Source organism: Macaca thibetana, chromosome 5 (assembly GCF_024542745.1).
Source record: "Macaca thibetana thibetana isolate TM-01 chromosome 5, ASM2454274v1, whole genome shotgun sequence".
Taxonomy (NCBI): domain Eukaryota; kingdom Metazoa; phylum Chordata; class Mammalia; order Primates; family Cercopithecidae; genus Macaca; species Macaca thibetana.
Genome location: NC_065582.1, coordinates 176,272,577 through 176,294,952, shown reverse-complemented (window position 1 = coordinate 176,294,952; position 22,376 = coordinate 176,272,577). Strand labels below are relative to the sequence as shown.

The 22,376-nt window shown below is 41.0% G+C and overlaps 1 protein-coding gene across 3 annotated transcripts in view; it reads right to left on the bottom strand.

The window, feature by feature from the left end:
* CLNK (cytokine dependent hematopoietic cell linker) overlaps positions 1-22,376 on the bottom strand; it is a 245,670-nt gene that overhangs the window by 39,927 nt on the left and 183,367 nt on the right. For all 3 annotated transcript variants that reach the window (XM_050792136.1, XM_050792138.1, XM_050792137.1), the window contains exons 9-13: positions 15,021-15,046; positions 14,788-14,807; positions 13,270-13,380; positions 4,695-4,722; positions 552-570 (exon numbers count right to left, since the gene is read on the bottom strand). In XM_050792136.1, coding sequence (XP_050648093.1) covers positions 552-570; positions 4,695-4,722; positions 13,270-13,380; positions 14,788-14,807; positions 15,021-15,046 — 204 coding nt within the window. The remainder of the gene's footprint in view (positions 1-551; positions 571-4,694; positions 4,723-13,269; positions 13,381-14,787; positions 14,808-15,020; positions 15,047-22,376) is intronic.

Below are 22,376 nucleotides of genomic sequence, written 5' to 3'. Positions count from 1 at the left end.
CTCTGGACATAATTCATCATTCTAGAGGAATGGAGAACAGTGTTTCCCAGGTGAATATGAAAGTGCTACCTGCTTAGCATCCTGCCATTTAGGATATGAGTGACTGTTGGATTGCATGCTTGCACAACAACACCAACACTGTAGAGGTATGTGCATGTGTGTACATGTGTGTGTGCATGAAAGAGACACATGTGTGTGTGCATGGGTGACATCAGAGGCAGAGATACCAAGAGCTTCTTTGGAGCAGGGGACTAGCTATGTCTTTCCAAAGTGGCAGAGGGTGACAGTGTAATGCCTTTTGGTCAGCAGCGTATGGCTAAAAAAAGATGTCTGGTCTATTCTGGATTTAAATCACTCTGTTTAGACTAGAGGACTCTGAGGTCCTTGGGATGTATGTGTGTGCATGAGGATCACGTCATCATGCACACACATACATCCCTATCCCAGGCTTCCAAACAATCAATCCCTTTCAATAACCATAAGCACTGTAGATCTAGAAAGAGAACCAATCTATTAGTATTAGGGTAAGGAAACAAATGTAAACAATTCACCTTTTTCTGCTTCAAGGACCTGTATTGAATTAAAAAAAATAATATTTACTGACTTTTGATGACAGAGAATTTAATATAATACCATGTGTGCTTTCAGAGCATTTGGTTGGTAGAATTTTGGTAAAATTTTTGTTAGCATAGTTCGTATTTTTTTTAAAAATCTACAAATAATTCCTCAGAAAACTAAACAAAAATCAAAATTTTGTAATCGATATGTGAAGGAACAGACAAGTCCACAGTCTGCTGATGGGACTATCCATTGCTTTGACTCTTTTAGAAAGTAATTTACCATAATTATCTAAAACCTTACAAATACTCTTATTCTTATCTCAATAATTCCATTGATGAGACTCTTTTTCTAAGACACAACCTGAAATCTGAGCCAAGTTCTATGCACAAAGATGTTCTTTGCAGCCTTCCTTTTACAGAGTTAAATCACTGGAAACAATCTACGTGCCCAGATAACTGAACATTGTTAATTTTGGTACTATACTCACTTATTGGAATATTATAAAGACACTATAAGTATTTATATAGAGAATGAAATAAGATTATAAGTATGCATCCATGTTACATTTAAAGTTTGGAATAATAAATGGACCCATAATATATTTTTATGCGATTGTATTTTATACCCGTGTATATTTGTGTGTATGCAGAAGAAATGATTTGAAGTAATATGATAAAATATTAAAGGTTGTACTTAAGCAATAAGGCTATGGTTAATTTTTTCTTTATACTTGCTCTGAAATTTCTATTTTTTAAAATAAGCATGGAAATATTCACATTATCCTTTTTAAATGTAGCCATTTATCTTCCCAAACATTTTCTTTCTCTTTCCTTCCTTATGGTGGTAGAATTCTTGGTCATTCTTCATTATGAAAATCTTCATGCTTATTGGGCTTGTATCTTTGGGCCCTATTCTACTCTACCCTTGAAGAAGCAAAAAGCGTTACAGGAGGTACAGTGTTTGCTGCAGTATTTATTTAACTGAAAATAATTTTAGGAAGTCCATGTATATATTGCATCAGTTGAAGAAGACCTCAGGTATCATTTAGATGAGAACTGCTTTAACCAGGGGGATGAAATAGATTATTGAATGGCCTAGTGGGGTCCATGAACCTTCTGAAATGAAAAGCTAAATTTTTTTCTCTCTAAGTATGTGTATATATTTTTTCTTTTTCTGGGGTGAGAAAGGTTTATTATACCTTTCATCAAATTTTCAAAGTGGTGTGAGGTCCATTAAATGTTAAAAACAGTTGGTTTACAGATGAGGTCCCAAAGGATCATGCCATTCTCCTAGATTCCCGCAGTCATCTGAAGGCTAAACTAACCCTGAGCCCAGCTCTCCTGACTCATAGTTGCTTCACAGATAAGAAACTTTTGGCAACAAATTGCTTAGAGAGGCATTGTACGCCTTCCTCTGAAGCTGGCCAACAGAGAAGACTTTTTATTTCAAAGACTTTGGCATTCCCTAGGATTCTGGAAAGAGGACATACATTTCATTATGGACAGAAAATCAAAGAAACTCTATAGGCTAAGTAAAAAGAGTAATGAATCCATTCTAGTGAGTGGTTTGAAAGTATCCCTACTGAGTCTCCCCCAGGACTTTGAACCTGGCTGTTCAAAGTGCTCAATCCTATGCAGCTCTCAGGCTTGTCAACGGTGAGGGGAAGAAGAGATGCCAAGAGTGCAGAGAAGCCCTCTATCTGGGGGAGCAGTTGTTTTATTTAATTGAGACCAACCAACTTTTGGCTTGAGGGCTCTGAATTTCAAATCAAATGTAGTTAGAAAAGTAGCATGAAATCACTCATTTTTCTTCTGTAACTTTTTTATTGTTAGAAAATAAACATAGTCGAGTTAAATAGTAGTATCTCTTTTATTACCTGTCTCCCTCTTTCTTCTTCCTCTTTTCTTTTCCTTTCTCCTCCCTCTTTCCCATTTCCTTCCTCCTTTTCTTTCACCTTCTCTGCCCCCTCCTTTCATTCCTTCCTTCCATATTCTTTTTAGTTATTTTAGTACAGAGCTATTTCTGTATGTTTTAAGGCAGAGGGACATGGCGGTGGGGAAGACACCTAGACTTTGGGATTTCCAGGACTGGCCCTATCTCCTCCCGGCTGTGAGGACTCTTTGCCACCTCTCTGGGGTTTCGTTTTTCTCTTAAGGCTTTGTGAGTACAAAATGAGACAATGAGTCTTTCCTTTCTGTGAAAACTATAAAATGCCATGTGAATTTGAGTGGGGGCAGCTAGCACGTAAAAGATTCTAGTCCACAGGACAGTGTTCAAGCAAGCACTGAGCGCAGGCACAAGCACAGCTTGCCCTGATGGGCTTTTGTTATGAAGAAATGGCCTTGAATCTCAGCCCAAACAAACAATGGGGAAGTGTCTTGGCAAAAGATAAGGAGCAACAATGTGTTTTTCCACTAGACCTTCTTGTTCTTTAGATGATATCAACTTCTAGCAGAATGCCAACTAAAGTTGCAAAGAAAACAAACAGTCCTGCACATTTCCTGCCATCTAAGGCTGACCCCCGTCTCCCAATTCCTTTTTGCTTGTTTGTGATTGGGAGGCCTACTGTCCTTGCAGACTGACCAATGGGTTATGATTTGAGGTCATGGTGAGCAGCACCCAACTACTATTCGAGATACCTAGGCCTAGCTTACAGGAAGCAGGGGACAGAGTCCTGGATTCAGGCACCTTGGATGTGCGGGTTCCCCCAGCAGCCGAGCATCACCCCAGCCTGCTCCTTCCGGGTGACACTAAGGAAGTGCACCCCCTCCCAGAAGATCGTGAGCCTGGTGAAGTCCTCAGTGGAACCAGAACTGTTTTTCTCATCAAGTGGTTATGTATGTTATCTTTCTTGACGTTATTGTCTTGTGGATTAGGGAGATTAGGGGTAATAAATGTCTTGTTTCAGTGACAAGCTGGAAATGTGACTTTTTGATTTTAACATTCTCACAAAACCAACAAATAAAGCAAGGAAAGAAATTCACGTCTAAGATCTAGATAAGAGCATAGGTCAAACACAAAGACAAGAACAAAATTCCTTAGAGTCCAGTGGGAGTGAGGTGAGGCCACTTGTGTTGTTGGACAGTCTTTCCATCAGTCATGGTAGCCCCACTAGCCTCGCAGGGAACTTTCTCTTTGGGCACTGAAGGGAATCAATACCCTTGGAAGGCTCTATTACAGCTTTATCTCACATGTCTTTTATGCCATTTATTGAGCCGCTACTGGTCACCTGGCCATTTGTGCACTACTTACTTTTGACTTTATCACATCAACTTTGCACAGAAGTGTACCCATCCCTATTTTATTTTTATTTATTTAATTAATTTATTTATTTTGAGACAGAGTTTCGCTCTTGTTGCCCAGGTTGGAGTACAATGGCACCATCTTGGCTCACTGCAACTTCCACCTCCCAGGTTCAAGCAATTCTCCTGCCTCAGCCTCCCGAGTAGCGTAGCTGGGATTACAGGCATGTGCCACCACAACTGGCTAATTTTGTATTTTTAGTAGAGATGGGGTTTCTTCATGTTGGTCAGGCTGGTCTTGAACCCCTGACCTCAGATGATTCACCCACCTCGGCCTCCCAAAGTGCTGGGATTACAGGTGTGAGCCACTGCACCCAGCCCCCATCCCTATTGTATGGCTGAGGAAACAGAAACTGGGATGAGTAGGAGCATTTTCTGAAGTTCACAAAGCGAGTAGGTGGCAGAGCAGGATTCCTACCCAGGTCTTGTGCAACTCTGAATCTCATGTTCCTTCTACTTTGCATTCCTGTCTTTCTTATGAAGGACAAATAGCAAAGAGCAATACCATTGCTAACACTTGATTTCTGTAATACTGGAGGCTGGAAGCCATCAGTCGATACTGCATATCTTCCATGTGGAACTGGGCATGTTCTTATACCAATGAACCCTGAATGACCATGGTGGCCAAACAGGATCTTGGTTTAAAATCTGGAGCTAAGCTTGTTTTACTTTGGCTTTCTCATCTTTAAAATAGAGATACTAATGCATTTTGAGCATCGTTACTGTCAGAATTAACTGTAAGTATCTGAAGCAAATAGAATCTTGCCTATTGCAGACATTTAATGCCTCAAAATTCCCTTCTTTGCGTCCAAGGATAAAATTGCTACTTACCTCACTTAAGTCCCTTAAGCTTATCTGACTGCAAGAAAAAGAAATATGGTGTTACATAAAACACAGTTCATCATGACCAAGATAAAATCATTCTAAGCCTCACAAACCTTTGATTACATTTTCACTGCCAAATTAACAGCCCATCGTCCGGTGTGATATTTATCCCTCTTCCATAAAACTAAAGCCAGGTTATTTTTCTCATAATTTTCTAAGGAAAAGACAAAGTTAAGAGCCAAAATAAAAGGTGATGATAGAAAGGACATGAATAAACTTGCATCTTATTTTGGGAGAAATTAAAAAAAACGTCATTTCTCCTGACGTTTGATTTCCTACGTCAAGTTTCATTAGCACAGTCAGACCTATTATCAACTTGGTTTTAAAGCTTTTCGTTTTTTACTTTGAGGGAACATAAAGAGTTTTCAATATGAAGCTGTCAGGTGCAGTGGGATCCCAGGAAGGCAAGTGTAAGAGAAAGAATGCTGATAAAGAACGGAGATTTCAGACACGAGAAAAAACAAGACGAAACATGAAATTGAGTGGTAGAGAAAAAAAATCCAACATGGAATTGAATAATGTGAATTTTGGAAAGATCTCTAAATAAACTCCAAGCTTTTCATTCTATTGGCGAGTCAATTAACTTCTCTAAACCTCCTTTTTTTTCATCTTCAAAATGGCAACAAGAGTACTTACGAGTGTTAATGTGAGAATTGCTAGAAATAAAAAAGTAACAATGTTGGGGCCCGGTGCCTTGGCTCATGCCTGGAATCCCAGCACTTTGGGAGGCTGAGGGGGGCGGATCATTTGAGGTCAGAAGTTCGAGACCAGCCTGGCCAACATGGTGAAACCTTGTCTCTACTAAAAATACAAAAATTAACTGGGCGTGATGGCACATGCCTGTAGTCCCAGCTGTTCGGGAGGCTGAGGCGGGAGAGTAGCTTGCGCCCAGGAGGTGGAGAGGTTGCTGTGAGCTGAGATCGTCCACTGCACTCCAGCCTGGGTGACAAAGCGAGACTGTGTCTCAAAAAATACATAAATAAACAAATAAATAAAAATAACACTGTTGGGTATTCAATGTGCGTTGTTGTCAGAATGTGGTCAAAGTTTGATGAAGGAACTATGAAGGGAGTGGAGTGAGGGTATATGTTCCACCTCCCCAGATCCGTCAGTGAAAACACTGGATGTGAAGAATATGGGACTATTAAGCGTGCAACACTGATCACAGTTAAAGGCTATTGATCTAGAGTTTTAGGAGTCAGGCTGTATCAGTATCCCAGAAACAAACAGTGCTCAGATGCTAGATCCTGGTCTCACACCTGCAAGCAATAGGCAAGGGTCCCAAGGTTCCAAGGTTTCACCCTCTTACCTCTTACACCCTCCCTCCCCCTTTTAGCTGGAAACCTGAGAAAACAAAGAGATTTGAATAGAGGTAATGAAGTAGAACAAACACCCAGAGTATTAATTATTTTGGGGTTAAAATGTGGCTAATCTCAGTATTTAATGTTTAAGAAGCCAGCGTGTTAAGGATACTGAAAGATCGGCTGTATGGCTTCAATTTAAAATGCAGATTTGAAGTTCCAAGTGTCAAGATGTGTTTGTCTCCATTTTAAAGAGTTTGAACTGTTTAAGAGAAATTAAAATTTTCTGTATTTATACATTTACTTTCTTGGATTTATAGAAAGTGTTAAAGTTTTGCTGGCTAGCATTTAAACCTGCCCTGTCAACATTAGAAGTACTTAAAAATCAAAGAAATTGAATTTAAAAAGGTATTTCAAATATTTAAGGAGATTTAAATGAGTTCGTTAAACAGTTTTACTAAGATTCTTTAACCTATTTAACTTGAGTTGGTTGAACATTTGTTGAAGACTAAGCAAAGTGATTGTCTTTCTGTTTGGATAAAATCACTTGATTTATAAATAGAGCAATACACTTTATAGATGGAAATCTGAGGCTTCAGGAAAGCTTGGGTTTGGAATTTGCAGCTTTAATAAATGGAATTTTAACTGAGAACCCAAGTGATTATAAGAAGCCATTTCTGTGCAGACAAGAGTTTCTTACTCTTTAAGAGCTTTGAACACATGTGTGTCCAAGTTCTGTCTGCTGAAGATGGCCAAAAAAACCATAGTCATTACTTTTTTTCGCATTTTTTCCTATGCATAAGAGGTCCTCATTATAAATATAAAGATATTACCTTTTACTGTAAATATAGGCCTTCCTGGGAATCCCTTAGTTTTTGGCTTAGTTTTAAATGAATTGAATTTGATTCTTGCTCTGTCATCTGTGGGCTCCGTCACCCTGGATAAGTTAAATTCTTTCTCTGAAGCTTAGTTTTCCCACCTGTGAAACTGGTAAATCCAGAGAGTAGTGAAGAGATTTGCTGAAGATTCTAATGAAAGCATGTGACGTGAAAGCTCTTTGGAGTGAAGTAACTCTCTACATTTGCAGAACATTTTAATGTTCACATATGCTTTGAAACTAAACTTTTTATCCTGAGATAATGATGGATTCCCATGCAGTTGTGAGAAATAATACAGAGTTCCTGTGTGTCCTATATCCAGTTTCCCCCAACGGCAACAACTTGGAAAACAATAATTATAATGTTTATACTTTAAAATCAATAGTTTCCATTCATAGATAGAAATTTGTATATCTCTATAACCACACTTTCTCTTTTAAAAGACCATGGTTTCTTGATATCTATAAAGATTTTTTGTTTTCGCTTCCCAAATCATCAGAGCATATATTTTTGCGATAGAGATTGCTTGAATTGATGTGATGCCAGCATTGCTGGTTGTAAAGGGAAAGCTGGCTGGCCGTGTTGCCTCATACCTGTAAACCCAGCACTTTGGGAGGACAAGGCAGGTGGACTGCCTGAGGCCAGGAATTCAAGACCAGCCTGGACAGGAGTGTTAGTGAGACCCTTGTCTCTACTTAAAAGAAAAAAAAAAAGGAAAGTCATAGTTAGGCAAGTGGGTGTTTTTTTTCTTAAATATTGGGTGCGTCATTTAAATTGTATTTTGGCTGAACCCCACCTTGGGCCATTAAGTGTACTGGAGCTTAAAGGACATATGGAACAATGAACTCTCAATTTCTTAATTTTTATCAGTAAATTGGAGATAGTAATATTGCTTTTTTCACAGTGCTGTTGTGAGACTAAATGAATGAACATACATGAAACTCCAAACCAGGCCTGGTGTGTAGTTAAAACTCAGAAAATGTTGATTACTCTTGCTGTTACTCAGGATGATTTTTTTTGGTGTATGGACCTTGGTATTAAAATTGCAGTGGATTCGCAGAAGAAAAGTTATCCCCTTTTTAATTGTCTTTCAGATTATGTCAAGGAGAAAGGCTCAGTGCAGTGGTTAAGTAGATATGAAACACCTTTCTAATATTTGCTTACCTTCCCTTTTATCAGAGGGAAAATTCCCCAGAGCTCAAAGTTTTGGTTGGGAGCTATCTGTATTGAAGTTATTTATATTAATTATATGTATTTCTTTTAAGTAAGTTTATTTAAGTTGAATAAAATGAACGGGGCAGAAAAAGTAAGTACATGGATATTGTAAACATCATAATAATGGTGCATAAGTGGTTGAGAATGTCCAACCAACATTCTCCAAACTTCGAAGTGCTCTTCTGGTTTTGAGTTGTCAATGAATGACTGGGGTGACGTTTTCCTTTACTGAAGTGCTTCAATTCAGTAATTGTTTTGTGAAACCAAGGCTTAGCTTTAAAAAAGAGAATAGCAGAGCTGGCAGAGACAAATGGGGCCCGAAACACAATAGCTGGAACCACAAAGACCATCCAGGGTGAGCACAGCCTGCTGCAAAGGGCTGCAACTGTCTAACTGCCTGCCATTGATACAGTTGATTGCCAGATGTAAATCATGGCCTCTGCCTTAGGGAAGGCAATTCATTTCACTCACAGTGCCTTACCAACAGCTGGCAGAGACGCAGCAGGCACTTAGCTGCATGGTTCGGCTGCAGAAGCTTTGATTGCCAATGTTCCTTCTGTTTTCAGAGCAATATCCTTATGTGGTTGATTACATGGGACTTGGGCATCACTAATGCTGCTGTTACCACCCATGTGGGCCCTGCTAAAAATGAATTTGAAAGCACATCTCTCTTTCAGAAGCAAAGCCATCTCATGTATCATGCTAACTCCAGTGTCTGCTATGGGGCTGTGGAAGTTTTTGCCCCATCAATAGTCAAATGTCAACCCTGTGACTTTGAGTGACCTAACTTCTCTGAAGCATGGTGACCTTAGGTGCCCAATGAATATGCAAGTACTATTTACTGAGCACGTGTGCCATCCACCGGGCTTGGCACTTTACTCATCTGAGGCTTAGGAAACCATACTTTACAGGGCTGCTGGAAAAATTCGATAAGAGAAAATAGAATTACTCTCTTGAGGTGTTTTGGTGAAGAGATCCAGCACAATTCTCATCACATCTAAAAACGATTACATAAATGTAAACTGTAACTACAGGAACCCCAGAGACATCAAATGCCAACTTCTAAAGATGTCAACACCACCAAGACAGTGACCCAATAGACTGGTGGGGTTCGGGCCCACAGAGGGACACATTTGCCAGTTGAGTGAGCATTATGTTAGACTCTGGAAACCTGGGCATAGATAAGGCTTAAATACCTTCAAAGCTTTTGTGGTGAATGTATTCCTCCAACCTGGTTCCCTCTGGGTTCTTAGCCCTGTCTGCATATTAGCTTCACCTGGAGGAGCCTTAAAAATTCTGATGCCCAGGTCCCACTTCAGAGCAATTAAAATAGATACTAGGGATAGTGCTTTAAAATAAGCTTTCTAATTATTTTAGTGTAAAGCCAGGATGAGATCCACTGTACTATAAAATGCAGCCTCTGGTTGGGCGTGGTGGTTCATACCTGTAATCCCAGCACTTTGGGAGGCTGAGGCAGGGGATCATGAGGTCAGGAGTTCGAGACCAGCCTGACCAACATGGTGAAACCCTGTCTCTACTAAAAACACAAAAATTAGCCAGGTGTGGTGGCGCGTGCTTATAATCACAGCTACTCAGGAAGTTGAGGCAGGAGAATCACTTGAACCTGGGAGGCGGAGGTTGCAGTGAGCCGAGATTGCCCCACTGCCCTCCAGCCTGGGCAACAGAGCGAGACTTCACCTCAAAAAAGAAAAAAATACAGTCTCTATTTCTAGAAAAATATACGGTTATAGATGCTGGATAACCAATTCTGCTGAGAACACATGGGAGAAGCAGGATTTCCTTACCCTTCCCTCCTTCCTTCCCTTCCCTTCCCTTTCTTCCTTCTCTTGCTTGCTTTTTCTTTTCTTTTCTTCTTCTTTTCCTGTGCTGTGACAGATATTATCCTAGGCACTTTACAGGAATGGCATGCCTTCTCATTGTCATTTTATCACATGAAGATGGTTATTTTCTTCTTATAAATAATAAAAGCGAAACTCAGAGTTGTTAAAGAGCTTTTCTGAAATCGTACAGCCAAAACTGGCTCAACTGGGATCCAAACTCATTGCTACCGGGTCCCAAGATACTGTTCTTTTCAGCATGAGGAAACAGAAAGAAGATAAAATTCTTTTTTCTCCACACTGAACAACCTTATCATCTTCAATATTTTATTTTAGTTTATTTATTTATTTTTTTGAGACAGAGTCTCCCTCTGTCGTCCTCTGTCACAGGAGTGCAGTGGTGCAATCTTGGCTCACTGCAACCCTTGCTTCCTAGGTTAAAGCGATTCTCATGCCTCAGTCTCCAGAGTAGCTGGAATTACAGACATGCTCCACCCCACCCAGCTAGTTTCTGTATTTTTGTAGAGACGGGGTTTTGCCATGTTGGTCAGGCTGATCTTGAACTCCTTGCCGCATGTGATCCGCCTGCCTCGGTCTCCCGAAGTGTTAGGATTACAGGCGTGAGCTATTATGCCCAGTCTCGGTATTTTATTGATCCTATTTTCTGTCTGCTTACTTCTCTGAGGTTGGATCAGTCCTTTACATATTAGACTATTTGACCAGGAGCTTTAGGAATGCTGCATTTCACGTTTCCAATTCTGATGACACAGCTTCTTGGGTTGGATGGTCTGTTATTACTGTTGCCTTCCAGTTTCTCACTCTTTGAAAATGGAAATCAAAACAGAGCAAATCTGCTTACTCCTAGTCTGGATAGGTTCCTTTGAAAGCTGCAGAAGGAAATTTATATTTATCCAACATCTACTATATTTCAGGCACTGTACCAGGTTATATGGGTGCTGAAATGAGTCAGTTCCTCCTCCACCCCTTCCTGGGGTAGAAGAAACGACTTGTTAACTTGTTATATTATATGGGGTAACATAGGTACCAATGGGCCCAAGGTAATAAAAGTGCAATAAATGTTGGTTAAAAATAGGTACTGGGCAAGCATTGTTAAGCAGTTTATAGGAATCACCTCATTTAATTCTCACCTTAGCCCATGAGGTAGGTGGTAGATATTAATATTATCTGTTCTTTACTGCAGAGTAAAACCTTGGGCTTGGAAAAAGTTCAGTACTTTGCTAGAAGTGTTAGGGCAAAGTTTTTCAACCTTTGCAATATTAACCTTTTAAGGTTATTCTCTGTTGTGGCGCAGTCCCGTGCACTGTAGGATGCTTAGCAGCCTCCCTGGCCTCTACTCTCTAGCAGCCAGTAGCATCGCTTTTTCAAGATGCTGCAACCAAAAATGTCTCCAAACATTGCTAACTGTCCAATGGGGAGAGGGAGGATAAAGTCACCCATAATTTAGAATCATTTCCCCAGATCCATCATTCATGAGAAGTAGAATCTAAATTTCAACCCTGACATAGTTTGGATCTGTGTCCCCACCCAAATCTCACGTTGAAGTGTAATCCTCACTTTTGCAGGTGGGAGATGATTGGATCACGAGGGTGGATCCTTCATGAACGATTTAGCACCATCCCCTCGGTGCTGTTCTCATGATAGTGAGTTATCGCCACATCTGGTTGTTTAAAGGAGTGTAGCAGCTCCCCCCTCACTCTGTTGCTCCTGCCACGTAAGACAAGCCTGTTTCCCCTTTGCCTTCTGCCGTGATTGTAAGTTTCCTGAGGCTTCTCCAGAAGCTGAGCACATGCCAGAATCATGCTTCCTGTGCAGCCTATGGAATTGTAAGCCAATCAAATCTCTTTTCGTTATAAATTACCCAGTCTGAGATATTTCTTTATAGCAATGTGAGAACTAATACAAAGGCAAACCATTTGAATCTAGACTTGAGAGCCTCTATTCCTTCCCACGCTGCCATGGCAGTTGAAAGGGGGACAGAAAAGAGAGGGCACTCCATGGGAAAGACAACAAGGAAGGTGTTTCTTGGAAAACTTATGCTTGTGTGGGGCTACAGTGGAGGACATGGTGAAGAGACATTCGCCACAGAAGGAGGAATGACATTTCAGGCTATTTAATGGTCCCCATTAGAATCAGTGATGAACGGGTTTCCCATAGAAGCTCAAAATGAGCCTGATATCCTGAGTTTCTGTATCCATGAGAAATGCTTTCTCACTAAATAATGCCTGTGCCCCACACTGCTGATGCAAGCTTGAAGAAGGATGAAAAATAAGAAAGCATCCTTCATTCTATGCAGAAACAAGAAGGAAATGCTAATCTCTTTTCTGACTTTCAAAATAAGGTAATTTTGGAAATTTAAACTCTTTTGGGCAAATGAAATATGCTCACTCGAGTTTGTCGCATTCTGTGATTAGCACCAGCTGCCAAATGTCCCACATGTTTGGGAACAAGGAGCTGTCATCAGTGCTTAATACCAGAGGGATGGTTTATTATATTTATTTTTCATAAAGGCAATAATGTTTTTGACAAAAGAGTTTTCAAGCATGGTTATATTTCTCCAGCCTGGGTAATGGGAAGCTGGGGGCCAATATTGGTCCTGGAATAATCTGAATCCCCTTTCAGTTCTTACATAAAATATGCTGATTCTGTTCTGGCATTTGACATTTTCTTTATAAACTAATTCAGGCCACAAGTGAGCAATTCTTTCAATAACTCATTTTCTTACAGAGAAGCGGTATTTCCTGCAAAGAATCAAAACACAGGTTTCTAGGACTATTTTCCTCTAGGTATAACTGGTTCCTCCCTGACATGGTTAGGCTTTGTGTCCCCACCCAAAGCTCATCTTTAATTGTAATCCCCAGGTGTTGAGGCAGAGACCTGGTGGGAGGTGACTGGATCATGCGGTGGTTTCCCTTATGCTGTTCTCATGTTACTGCATGTGTTCTCATGAGATCTGATGGTTTTATAAGGGGCTCTTCTCCGTTTGCTTTGGACACAGGCTCTGTCACCTGCTGCCACCTAAGACATGCCTGCTTCCCCCTCCACCGTGGTTGTCAGTTTCATGAGGCTTCCCAGCCATGTGAAACTGTGGGTCAATTAAAACTTTTTTCTTTACAAATTACCCAGTCTTGGTTATGTCTTTGAATGGACCAAAACACTCCCCACCCATTAGGGAGCCTGCTCTGACAGGTACTTTGGTTGGTTTTCCTTGTCCCCTTCCCCACACCCACACTCTTGCTGGTCATTTCACCATTAATGATGACTCTCTCACCTGGGCATTCTCTGGACTTCCAGAAAGGTGTGTCGCTGAGCTAAAGGTGGCCTGCGGCTCTCCGGCTCAGGGGGCAAGGGCTGGTACTGCTTCGGAAGTGTGATGAGAGGCCTGTGTGGAGAGTCGCAATAGGATTCCTGAGAAGGTTTGCTGCAGCAGTGATGCCTCAGGCCTGAATCCACACTGCTCTGCCCTCCGTGTCCCCAGCTTTGGGTTGAAAATGCTAGTTTTTGGATGCTAACTACAGAGCAGACTGGTCAGGTCTGGCACTGTTTTCTAAAGGGCGTGATATAATTTTCTATAGGGAGTCAACGTGCTCCTCCATAGTGCGACTGTTTTGGCTTTAGGAGACCTGTGGAGAAAATGATAACAGCCTTCCATTCATCCCAGACTGGCAGATCTGAGTTTTTAGTACTACCCAAATAAATATTTTAAAAAGTGGCTGGGCACGGTGGCTCACGCCTGTAATCCCAGCACTCTGGGGGCTGAGGTGGGTGGATCACCTGAGGTCAAAAATTCAAGACCAGCCTGGCCAACATGGCAAAAGTCCGTTTCAACTAAAAAACAAAAATTAGCCAGTCACGGTGGCATGCACCTGTAATCCCAGCTACTCACAAGACTGAGGCAGGAGAATCACTTGAGCCCTGGAGGCAGAGGTTGCAGTGAGCTGAGATCACGCTACTCTACTCCAGCCTGGGCAACAGAGCCAGACTGTCTCAAAAAAAAATATATATATATATATAATATATATATATACACACACACACATATATATATGTAAATGTTTGAAAGTCAGTGAATGCCTCACTCACTCATATTTTATTCACCCATTCACTCATTTGTTCATAAAGTATATCAGGTATTTTGGTAGATTTTTGGTTCAAGCTGCTTCCTTCTAGCAGGGAAGACAGAGAGGTGAAGAAATGATTGGCAGAGTATGTAATGCATGCTATGGCAGAGGTGCTCAGGGGTCCCAGATAGAGCAACAAGAGTGGCCGGTCACTCAGAGCCTCTGCAGCTGCCTGTTGCTCTTTTCTCCACAGATATGTATAAATGTAATAGTATTTATATATGTATCATATATGTGTGTGTGTATATATATATCACATGAATATATACTTAATATGTTGTAAGTTCCCTGAGGGCATATCCCATTTTCATATGAATCTAGGCCTGCCAGTAGTATACCCAGCAATATCATCCAGCAGATTTCTGTACTGAAAGAAAGGAGAGGAATAGAAAGAAACAGGGGAGGAATACATTCATCAAGAAATAATGAGTGAAGGTATATTGAATAGAAAACTGTGAATGAATGAATAAATGATTAAATAGATGAATGAAGGCTTGTTTAATCTTGTTCATTGAATACCTCATATTAGTTTTTTTTTCTATATCCAGCTCTCACTCTGAAATCATATTAGATTTTCAATGTCAAATGTTTGTGTTTCTCTTTTCCAGATGCTGGCACAAATTATTTCAGTGTATAGCGAAATAAAATGCTATTTTAAAGTGTCTTACCGAGGAGGTGGTAAAGGAATCTGAAAAAGAAAAGAGAAACCTAAATTAAGTTTATTGTTCTATGAGCAGGGCCAATGGTTAACAGTTTTTTGATTTACAAATAGAAATTACAAATTGTGACCAGACTTATAGGATATATTTTTCAAGAGATATCTGAAATTTTGCATTGTCTATATCTCTAGGCTTCTAAAGTAAATAATGAATAACAAATACATTTTCATGATTTATCCTACCTTGTTCTTTCTTATGGATGTGTCTCCTAAAACATAAGAAGGAATACCAGTGAATTTATGGAAAATGTCATCAAGCATTGATTTTATACACACTTACATGAAAATCATTTTGATTTGTAATAATATTGGTGATAATGTCAGTTAATATTTGTTGAGATCATATGAGATACCCAGAATAATGCCAAACACTTTAGTTATGTGGTCTTATTAAATCCTCAGCCTTGTTCTGTTAATGAAGAAACTGACACACAGGGAAGTTAAATATCTCACCTGCACTCACCCAGCGAGTAAATCGTAGAATGAAGATTTCATTGCACGTCCTGTGACTCTTATGGTCCCCTTGAAACCACTGATTCCTGTTTAAACTTAATGTGTGTGTGTGTGTGTACGTACACTATTCAATTTCCTGCCTACCACCTTCATGGGGTATTTCCAAGCAGAGGAAAATAGCATCACAGATTTTTCAAAATTGAATAATTTCTGAAGACCCCCAGAATCCAACTTCTTTATGTTATGGATGAAAAAAACTAAGGACAAACTACATGGGATAATTTCTCAAGGCCAATTAACCCTACAAAAAGCCCAAGTGGAGCCTGGAGCAGATTTGTCTGAACTTTAGGTTGTTTTATTTCCATAATTCGACTCAATGTAATTATTGAGCTTCTACTCTGAGCTAAACACAGTACCAGGCACTGGGGTAAAAAGACAAATACAATTCGATCCTTCCTGTCAAGGTCCTCCTAGTTGGGGTGTTCACAGGCCAAGCTTCTGGCTCTGGCGATGTGACCGTGAAGATGGCTGGCACTGACCCTGTTGCCATAGGGTTTATACCTTAGCGGGTAGACCTGCACTGAGGCATCATGAACAATCAGATAAGGATTTCAAGTAGAGAAGGACAAAGTATTAAATGAATATGTGGGAGACGTAAGTTAGTCTGGGTTGTCAGAAGAAGGCTCCTTGGAAAAGCAATGTTTGATTATCTCTAAAAATGGGCGTGGTGTAATAAATGCTATTTTATAAAGCTGTTGCGGAATCAGTGAGAAAATGTCTATCTCTTGTTACAGGAGACTTAAACCTCCACTGGATACTGGCTGGGTGGCTTCGCACTGAGCCTCCTTTGCTTTCTTCATCTGTGAGACAAGGAGGTTGGGCTAAATCAGTGATTTTTAACCATGTGCTGAAGAACCCCCTGCGCTCTCCCCTGAAAGTCCTTTGGTGCCTGGACGCAGGGGGACTGGTTACCGGTTCGCCACCCCATGTCATTAAGGGCTTAACTTCAGCCCATTTTCCACTGCACCTCCTCTTTAGATTCCTCTTGGTGAAAAGTCCAACTGGCACAACACAACACAACACAACACGACACAACACAATGCAACACAGCACAAACTGGTCTGTATGATTTTAATGGCTCTTCCATATCTAAAATAATTACTTCAAAGAATAAGAATAAAATTACCATTCTTCCTTTCTGTTTTCATTTTTGAAAAACACTTTTGAAATAGGTAGGATTCACTTCTTTTTATGAATTCCGTATGCTGATTGCATACAGAAATAATTGATGTCCTTGGCATTGTGAAAACCCAAAATATGACCCAGGATGTCCTTCAACAACAGCAGCAATCTAGTTAACATTAGATCTTTGACTATTTCAAGGAAATCACAAAAAAGCTTAGGCCACATGATGCTTGCTTAAGGCACAAAATTAGAAAACATAAAATTAATTTCCTTTCATGTTATTGTTTATTGGCTTCACCTCCAGAGCTCCCTGGTGGACCATCTTGTTGCCTGGGTTGATGACTTTTCCTGCAAAACTAGATGCTGGCTTTCCAAGTGGTCTTTTTTCACTATATCTATTGGGGATCAATTCAATTCACCGGAAAAAGAATTCAATAAAGAGACTGAGTTCCTGTAATTTAATAGGAAAATTCCATTTATGGTTTTCAAGATAACTATCCAGTTTGCTTCAGGGGTTGTGAGTGTAGATTAGGACATCTGTCTTCTTTCATTTCATTGATTTACTATTGAGCACGTAGTATGTGTCAGGCATGGACTCATTTTTAATATATGAATTGATGTAGGTGTTGGGAGTGTAATACCAACAAATAAAGTTGCTATTCCCATGAAACTTACATTCCAGTGGCAGGAGCTAGGAAATACATAAACAAAAGTATAAATAAACATTCACAGGTGATGACAAGCGCTATGCAGAAAATAAAGCAGATTGGAGGACAGCAGGGCACGGAGAGTAGGAGCCGGGGCTACTGTGTTTTAGGGGGGTCTGAGGAGGCATCTGTGGTTAGGGGATGAAATCAGAGGCCTGAGGACAGCCAGGGAGCATGTCATGTGGATATCTTGGGAAAGGGATTCCTGACAGAGGAAAACGGCAAGGGCGAAAGTCCTCAGGTGGTGTCAGTTCATTTTCTGTTGCTTAACACAGAATACTTGAAATTAAGTAAGCCCAAGAACAAAGCGGCGCATGTAATGAGAGCCTTCTTGCTGGCGGGGACTCTGAGGATTGCTAAGATGATGCGGGACACTAAGTGGCGAGGAGGCTGACTGTGCTAATGTGCTAGCTCAGGTCCCTCTTCCTGTTCTCATAAAGATTTTGTAACAAAGATTCTGTGAATTCCTCCCTCCCTTTTAAGATGCCTTTGTAGGATAATATCAGCAATAGTTACAAAAATCCACAGGGCTTTCAGCCGCATCAAATATGCCGACTGGCAAGTGTTGATACCATGAGCTTCACTTAATCATTGCTTAGCTAACCGCAATCCTTCAAAGTAAGAAGTCAAGGTGAACTTAAAGAACTTTGCAAGTGAAAGAAACTGGATTGAACAAGCAAAGTAACTTGTTTACCATTTTACGGCTTTGATGGTAATTCAGATAATTCCAGCAAGTTTCTTAAAATCTGGGGGCCTTATTTAATAAAGAAATAATAACTCAAGTATTTGTGATATTTAAAGGAGGGTGAGCTTTGGAGCTGAATTTGTTAAGATTGAATCTTGATTCTGTTCATACTATGGGCAGGATCATGGCAAGTGCTTAATAAATGTTTAGAAATAAACAAATGGAATGAGGAGTGAATGAATTTCCCCATCTGGAGAAGTAAGAAGTGCTTATTTATACTTCATGAAAATTCATGTGTGGAATAAATGAATTGATGAACTTCAAGGCATGGTTCTTAATGCACAGCTGCAGTTACTACTATTATTATAGTATGAAAAATTAGAGGGAAAGTGGGAATTTACCCTCCGAATGAAGTACACAAATATTCTAAAATGCTAGGGAAAGTTCTCTACCTGTCAAACAAGAGAACCCAAACAGTTGTTTGAAGTCTTCCCCATCTCCAGTTTACTCTTGGAGAAGCCCGGCATGCTCGCCACCTGGTGGTCATAAGGTGTAATCAGCACCATTTGCCCAGAGACTCATTTGCTTTGCAGTCTCAGGACAGATCTCACAAAGTAACTACTTTGGGGGAAGTATTGTACTGAGGTGGGCATAGCATGGTTGCAGAATCCGATGGACCTTAGTTTAACTGTTTCCACCACAACCTAGTATGGTGAAACCATGAAGACATTGTCAATATCACCGTGTTCTGGGAGGGTTAAAGTAAGGCCTCTTGGAGAAGGAAAAAGAGTTAAGAGATCGTTCTTTGGAGTGGCTGGTGCCAGCTTGCAATGGATGGTTGTTAAGCTTTCAGGAATTCTGTGAACCGGCTTTAGATACAACCATTATTAAAAATACATTACATAGGCTGGGTGCAGTGGCTCACGGGGTCAGGAGATCAAAACCATCCTGGCTAACACGGTGAAACTCCGTCTCTAATAAAAAATACAAAAAAATTAGCCAGGCGTGCTGGCGGGCACCTGTAGTCCCAGCTACTCGGGAGGCTGAGGCAGGAGAACGGCGTGAACCCGGGAGGCGGAGCTTGCAGTGAGCCGAGATCCGGCCACTGCACTCCAGCCTGGGCGACAGAGCGAGACTCCGTCTAAAAAAACAAACAAAAAAACAAACAAACAAAAAGTTACATAAACGTACACTTAAGTTACAGTGGCCTCCCGCTTATCCTAAGTCAAAATGTTCCAAGACTCATGATGGATGTCTGAAACTGAGGATAGTAATAAACCCTATATATCCTATGTTTTTCCTAAATATACAGACCTATGATAAAGGTGATACGTGACTGCAAAACAAGCACACTTTTTTTTCCTTCTTCCCAATTTCACGGATAGAAGATTCATTTTTATTTTAGATCCCAGTAACCTCAGCATACAATATTTTTTCTTTCCTTTTCAAGTTGAGAACTTCTACCTTTTCACTTAAAGGAATCGCTTTACATCTTTTCTTTGGCAAATCAGAACTGTCAGCATCACTACTCTTGCACTTTGGAACCATTATTAGGTAGAGTAAGGGTGACTGGAACCCAAGCACTGCGATTCAGCGGATCTGATGGGCTGGACGGCTGCTGAGCAACTCACAGGTGGTTTGGACACAGCGCAACGGAAACACTGGACAAAGAAGTGATTCCAGTGGGACCGCTCAGGATTTCATCATGCCGCTCAGAAACAGCGTGCAAATTAACATTTATGTATTATGTATTTCTGGAATTTTCCACTTGATATTTTCAGACCTCAGTTGACCGTGGGTAACTGAAACTGTGGAAAGTGAAACTGAGGATAAGGAGGACTTCTGTATTTGTTTTTCACTTAGCTACTGTTCAATCTGTGGTAAATATATGCAACACCCCCCGCCCTTTTTTTGAGACCAAGTCTGGCTCTGTTGCCCACGCTGGAGTGTAGTGGTGTGGTCTTAGCTCACTGCAACCTCTGTTTCTTGATTCCTGCCTCAGTCTCCCAAGTAACTGGGATTACAGGTGTGCACCACCATGCCCGGCTAAGTTTTTTGTTTTTTTTTTTTTTTTTCTGTAGAGATGGGGTTTTACCATGTTGCTCAGGCTCCTGAGTCATCTCAAACTCCTGGGCTCAAATGATCCACTGATCTCAGCCTCCAAAAGTGCTGAGGTTACAGGCATGAGCCACCACCCCCGGCTGTAATACCCTTTAACTATGAAATACAATCATGCAAATCAATACTTTCAGAAATAGAACATAAGTATAATGTTCTGTAATTAGAGATGCAGACTTTGTAAAATTGGATAAACTTGGTCTCAATCAAAAATTTTATTGTGTCTAAGAGCTTTATGATTTATGAAAGCAAACCATTAGGATATGATGTCCTGATGATTATTTATGGGAGAGTCCAAAGAAGCAACTTACACTCCAAGTGGCTAAAAATGTGTATTTGGCAAGGCCGGTTTGAGAAACCTCTCTAAGTCTGCTGAAACTTTCAGAAATTAATCGCAGCAGTACATTGCCGAAACCATTGTTTAGATTGCGACGGGAAGGAATTAAGTTAGGCAAAGCCAAGGATGTGAGAGAAACCTGCCTGCTCTAACAGCTCCTCAAAGAAAGTCGGAAAATGCATTTTCTGAGGGACGTGTACTTCAACTGCTTTCATGCTGGGGTTAGTGAGCGATGTGGGATAGGAACATTTTTCCAAAACAAGCCTGGGAGGTATCTTTTCCCCTGATCTCGGTGCCTCAGGGAATGGAGGAAGGGAGAGGAGGGGATGATGTGGGCAGTGGAGTGGCTGGATTTGTATGTATGAATCATATCCTTAAATTCACAAAATGCTGGACCACTGATTCTACTGTGTTTCTACGGATGGGATATTAAGGCCCAGCGAAGGAATATGATATGCCTAAACTCAGACAGGGACAGAGGGGGCCAGAAGTCACCCAGGCTTCTCGACTTGCCTCTCCACAGGCCCCTACCTAATATGAATGTGTGACTGAGGCCACGGGCTCATCTCCAGGTGCTCCTAGGACACCATACTTAGAGGTAATGCTTATCCAATGAACTATTAAAATGGGCTAAATTGCAGATTTAATTTGACAAATATTTGCTATGCATCTGATATAGGAAATAGAAAGAAATTATTTAGGCAGATAGTGAGGACAAAAGAGTCCCCAGCAGAACTTCCTTTCTAAAAAAAAAAACAGCCCAAGAAATCATTTCTTTTCCAACAAAGAGCAGCCTGAAAGATCGAGCTGCAAACATAGATAAGGAAGTCGGAAGCTTGCAGGGGGTGTGGTGGGGAGGCCTGCAGCTATACCAAGAAAAAAGGGCTCCCTTGGGGCCAGGCATGTCTGCCATGGAATCTTCGTCTCCCCTTTTTCGTCAGCACATGTATAGTAAGAAAGAAATGGGCAGCATGGAAAAGCTCAGGCTGAGAACCCATCTGCATAAGAAGATTGAGGCAGGAGAATGGCGTGAACCCGGGAGGCGGAGCTTGCAGTGAGCTGAGATCACACCACTGCACTCCAGCCTGGGTGACAGAGCGAGACTCCGTCTCAAAAAAAAAAAAAAAAAGATTGAGGTGGGGCTGCCAGAGGTTCGCACCCTATGTAGATGGCAAACCTGGTCCTAACTGGTTTTTTCATGCCCTGTGTAGCTCAGACACTGCCTCCCCACTAGCTCATCTATAAACCCCCCTGTTTCACTGTGGATCAGCAACCCATTTGTCTGGGGCTCCTCTCCATAGCAGAGAGCTATTCGCTTTCTTTTGCTTATACATTTTCTGCTCTTAACCTCACTCTGTGTGTCTGCATCTTTGATCTCTATGTGAAACTGCCTTTGCAAAGATTATATCAGTGAGAGAATTTTAAATTTTTTTTTTTTTTTTTAAGACTGAGTCTCACTCTGTCACCCAGGCTGGAGTGCAGTGGCGTGATGTCGGCTCACTGCAACCTCCGCCTCCCAGGTTCAAGCAATTCTCCTGCCTCAGCCTCCCGAGTAGCTGGGATTACAGGCTTGCGTCAGCACGCCGGGCTAATTTTTTGTACTTTTTAATTTTTTAGTAGAGATGGGGTTTCTCCGTGTTAGCCAGGATGGTCTCGATCTCCTGACCTTGTGATCCACCCGCCTCAGCCTCCCAAAGTGCTGGGATTAGAGGCATGAGCCACCGTGCGGGGGCGAGAATTATAATATTAATAGTAAGCTAAGTTAACTCACGCCCCATCTTATCTTTCCCTTAATTACTCCTGGGCTATTGGGCAAAGCTAACTTTGGAAGACTTTCAGGCTATAATTTAAATAATAATAGGCCTTGCCCAAAAGTCAACCACTTTTGTAAAGCTAATGGGAAGCCATCAGGCTGGGGGGATGAGAACAGCCTGAGTCCAGCTAAGGCGCAGACATAAACGATTGTCAGCCATTATTCCCGAGGTTGTAAGACATGCAATTTCCCCAGTTATTCCTGAAAATAACACCACTATTGTCGATTGACCTTTGAAGAT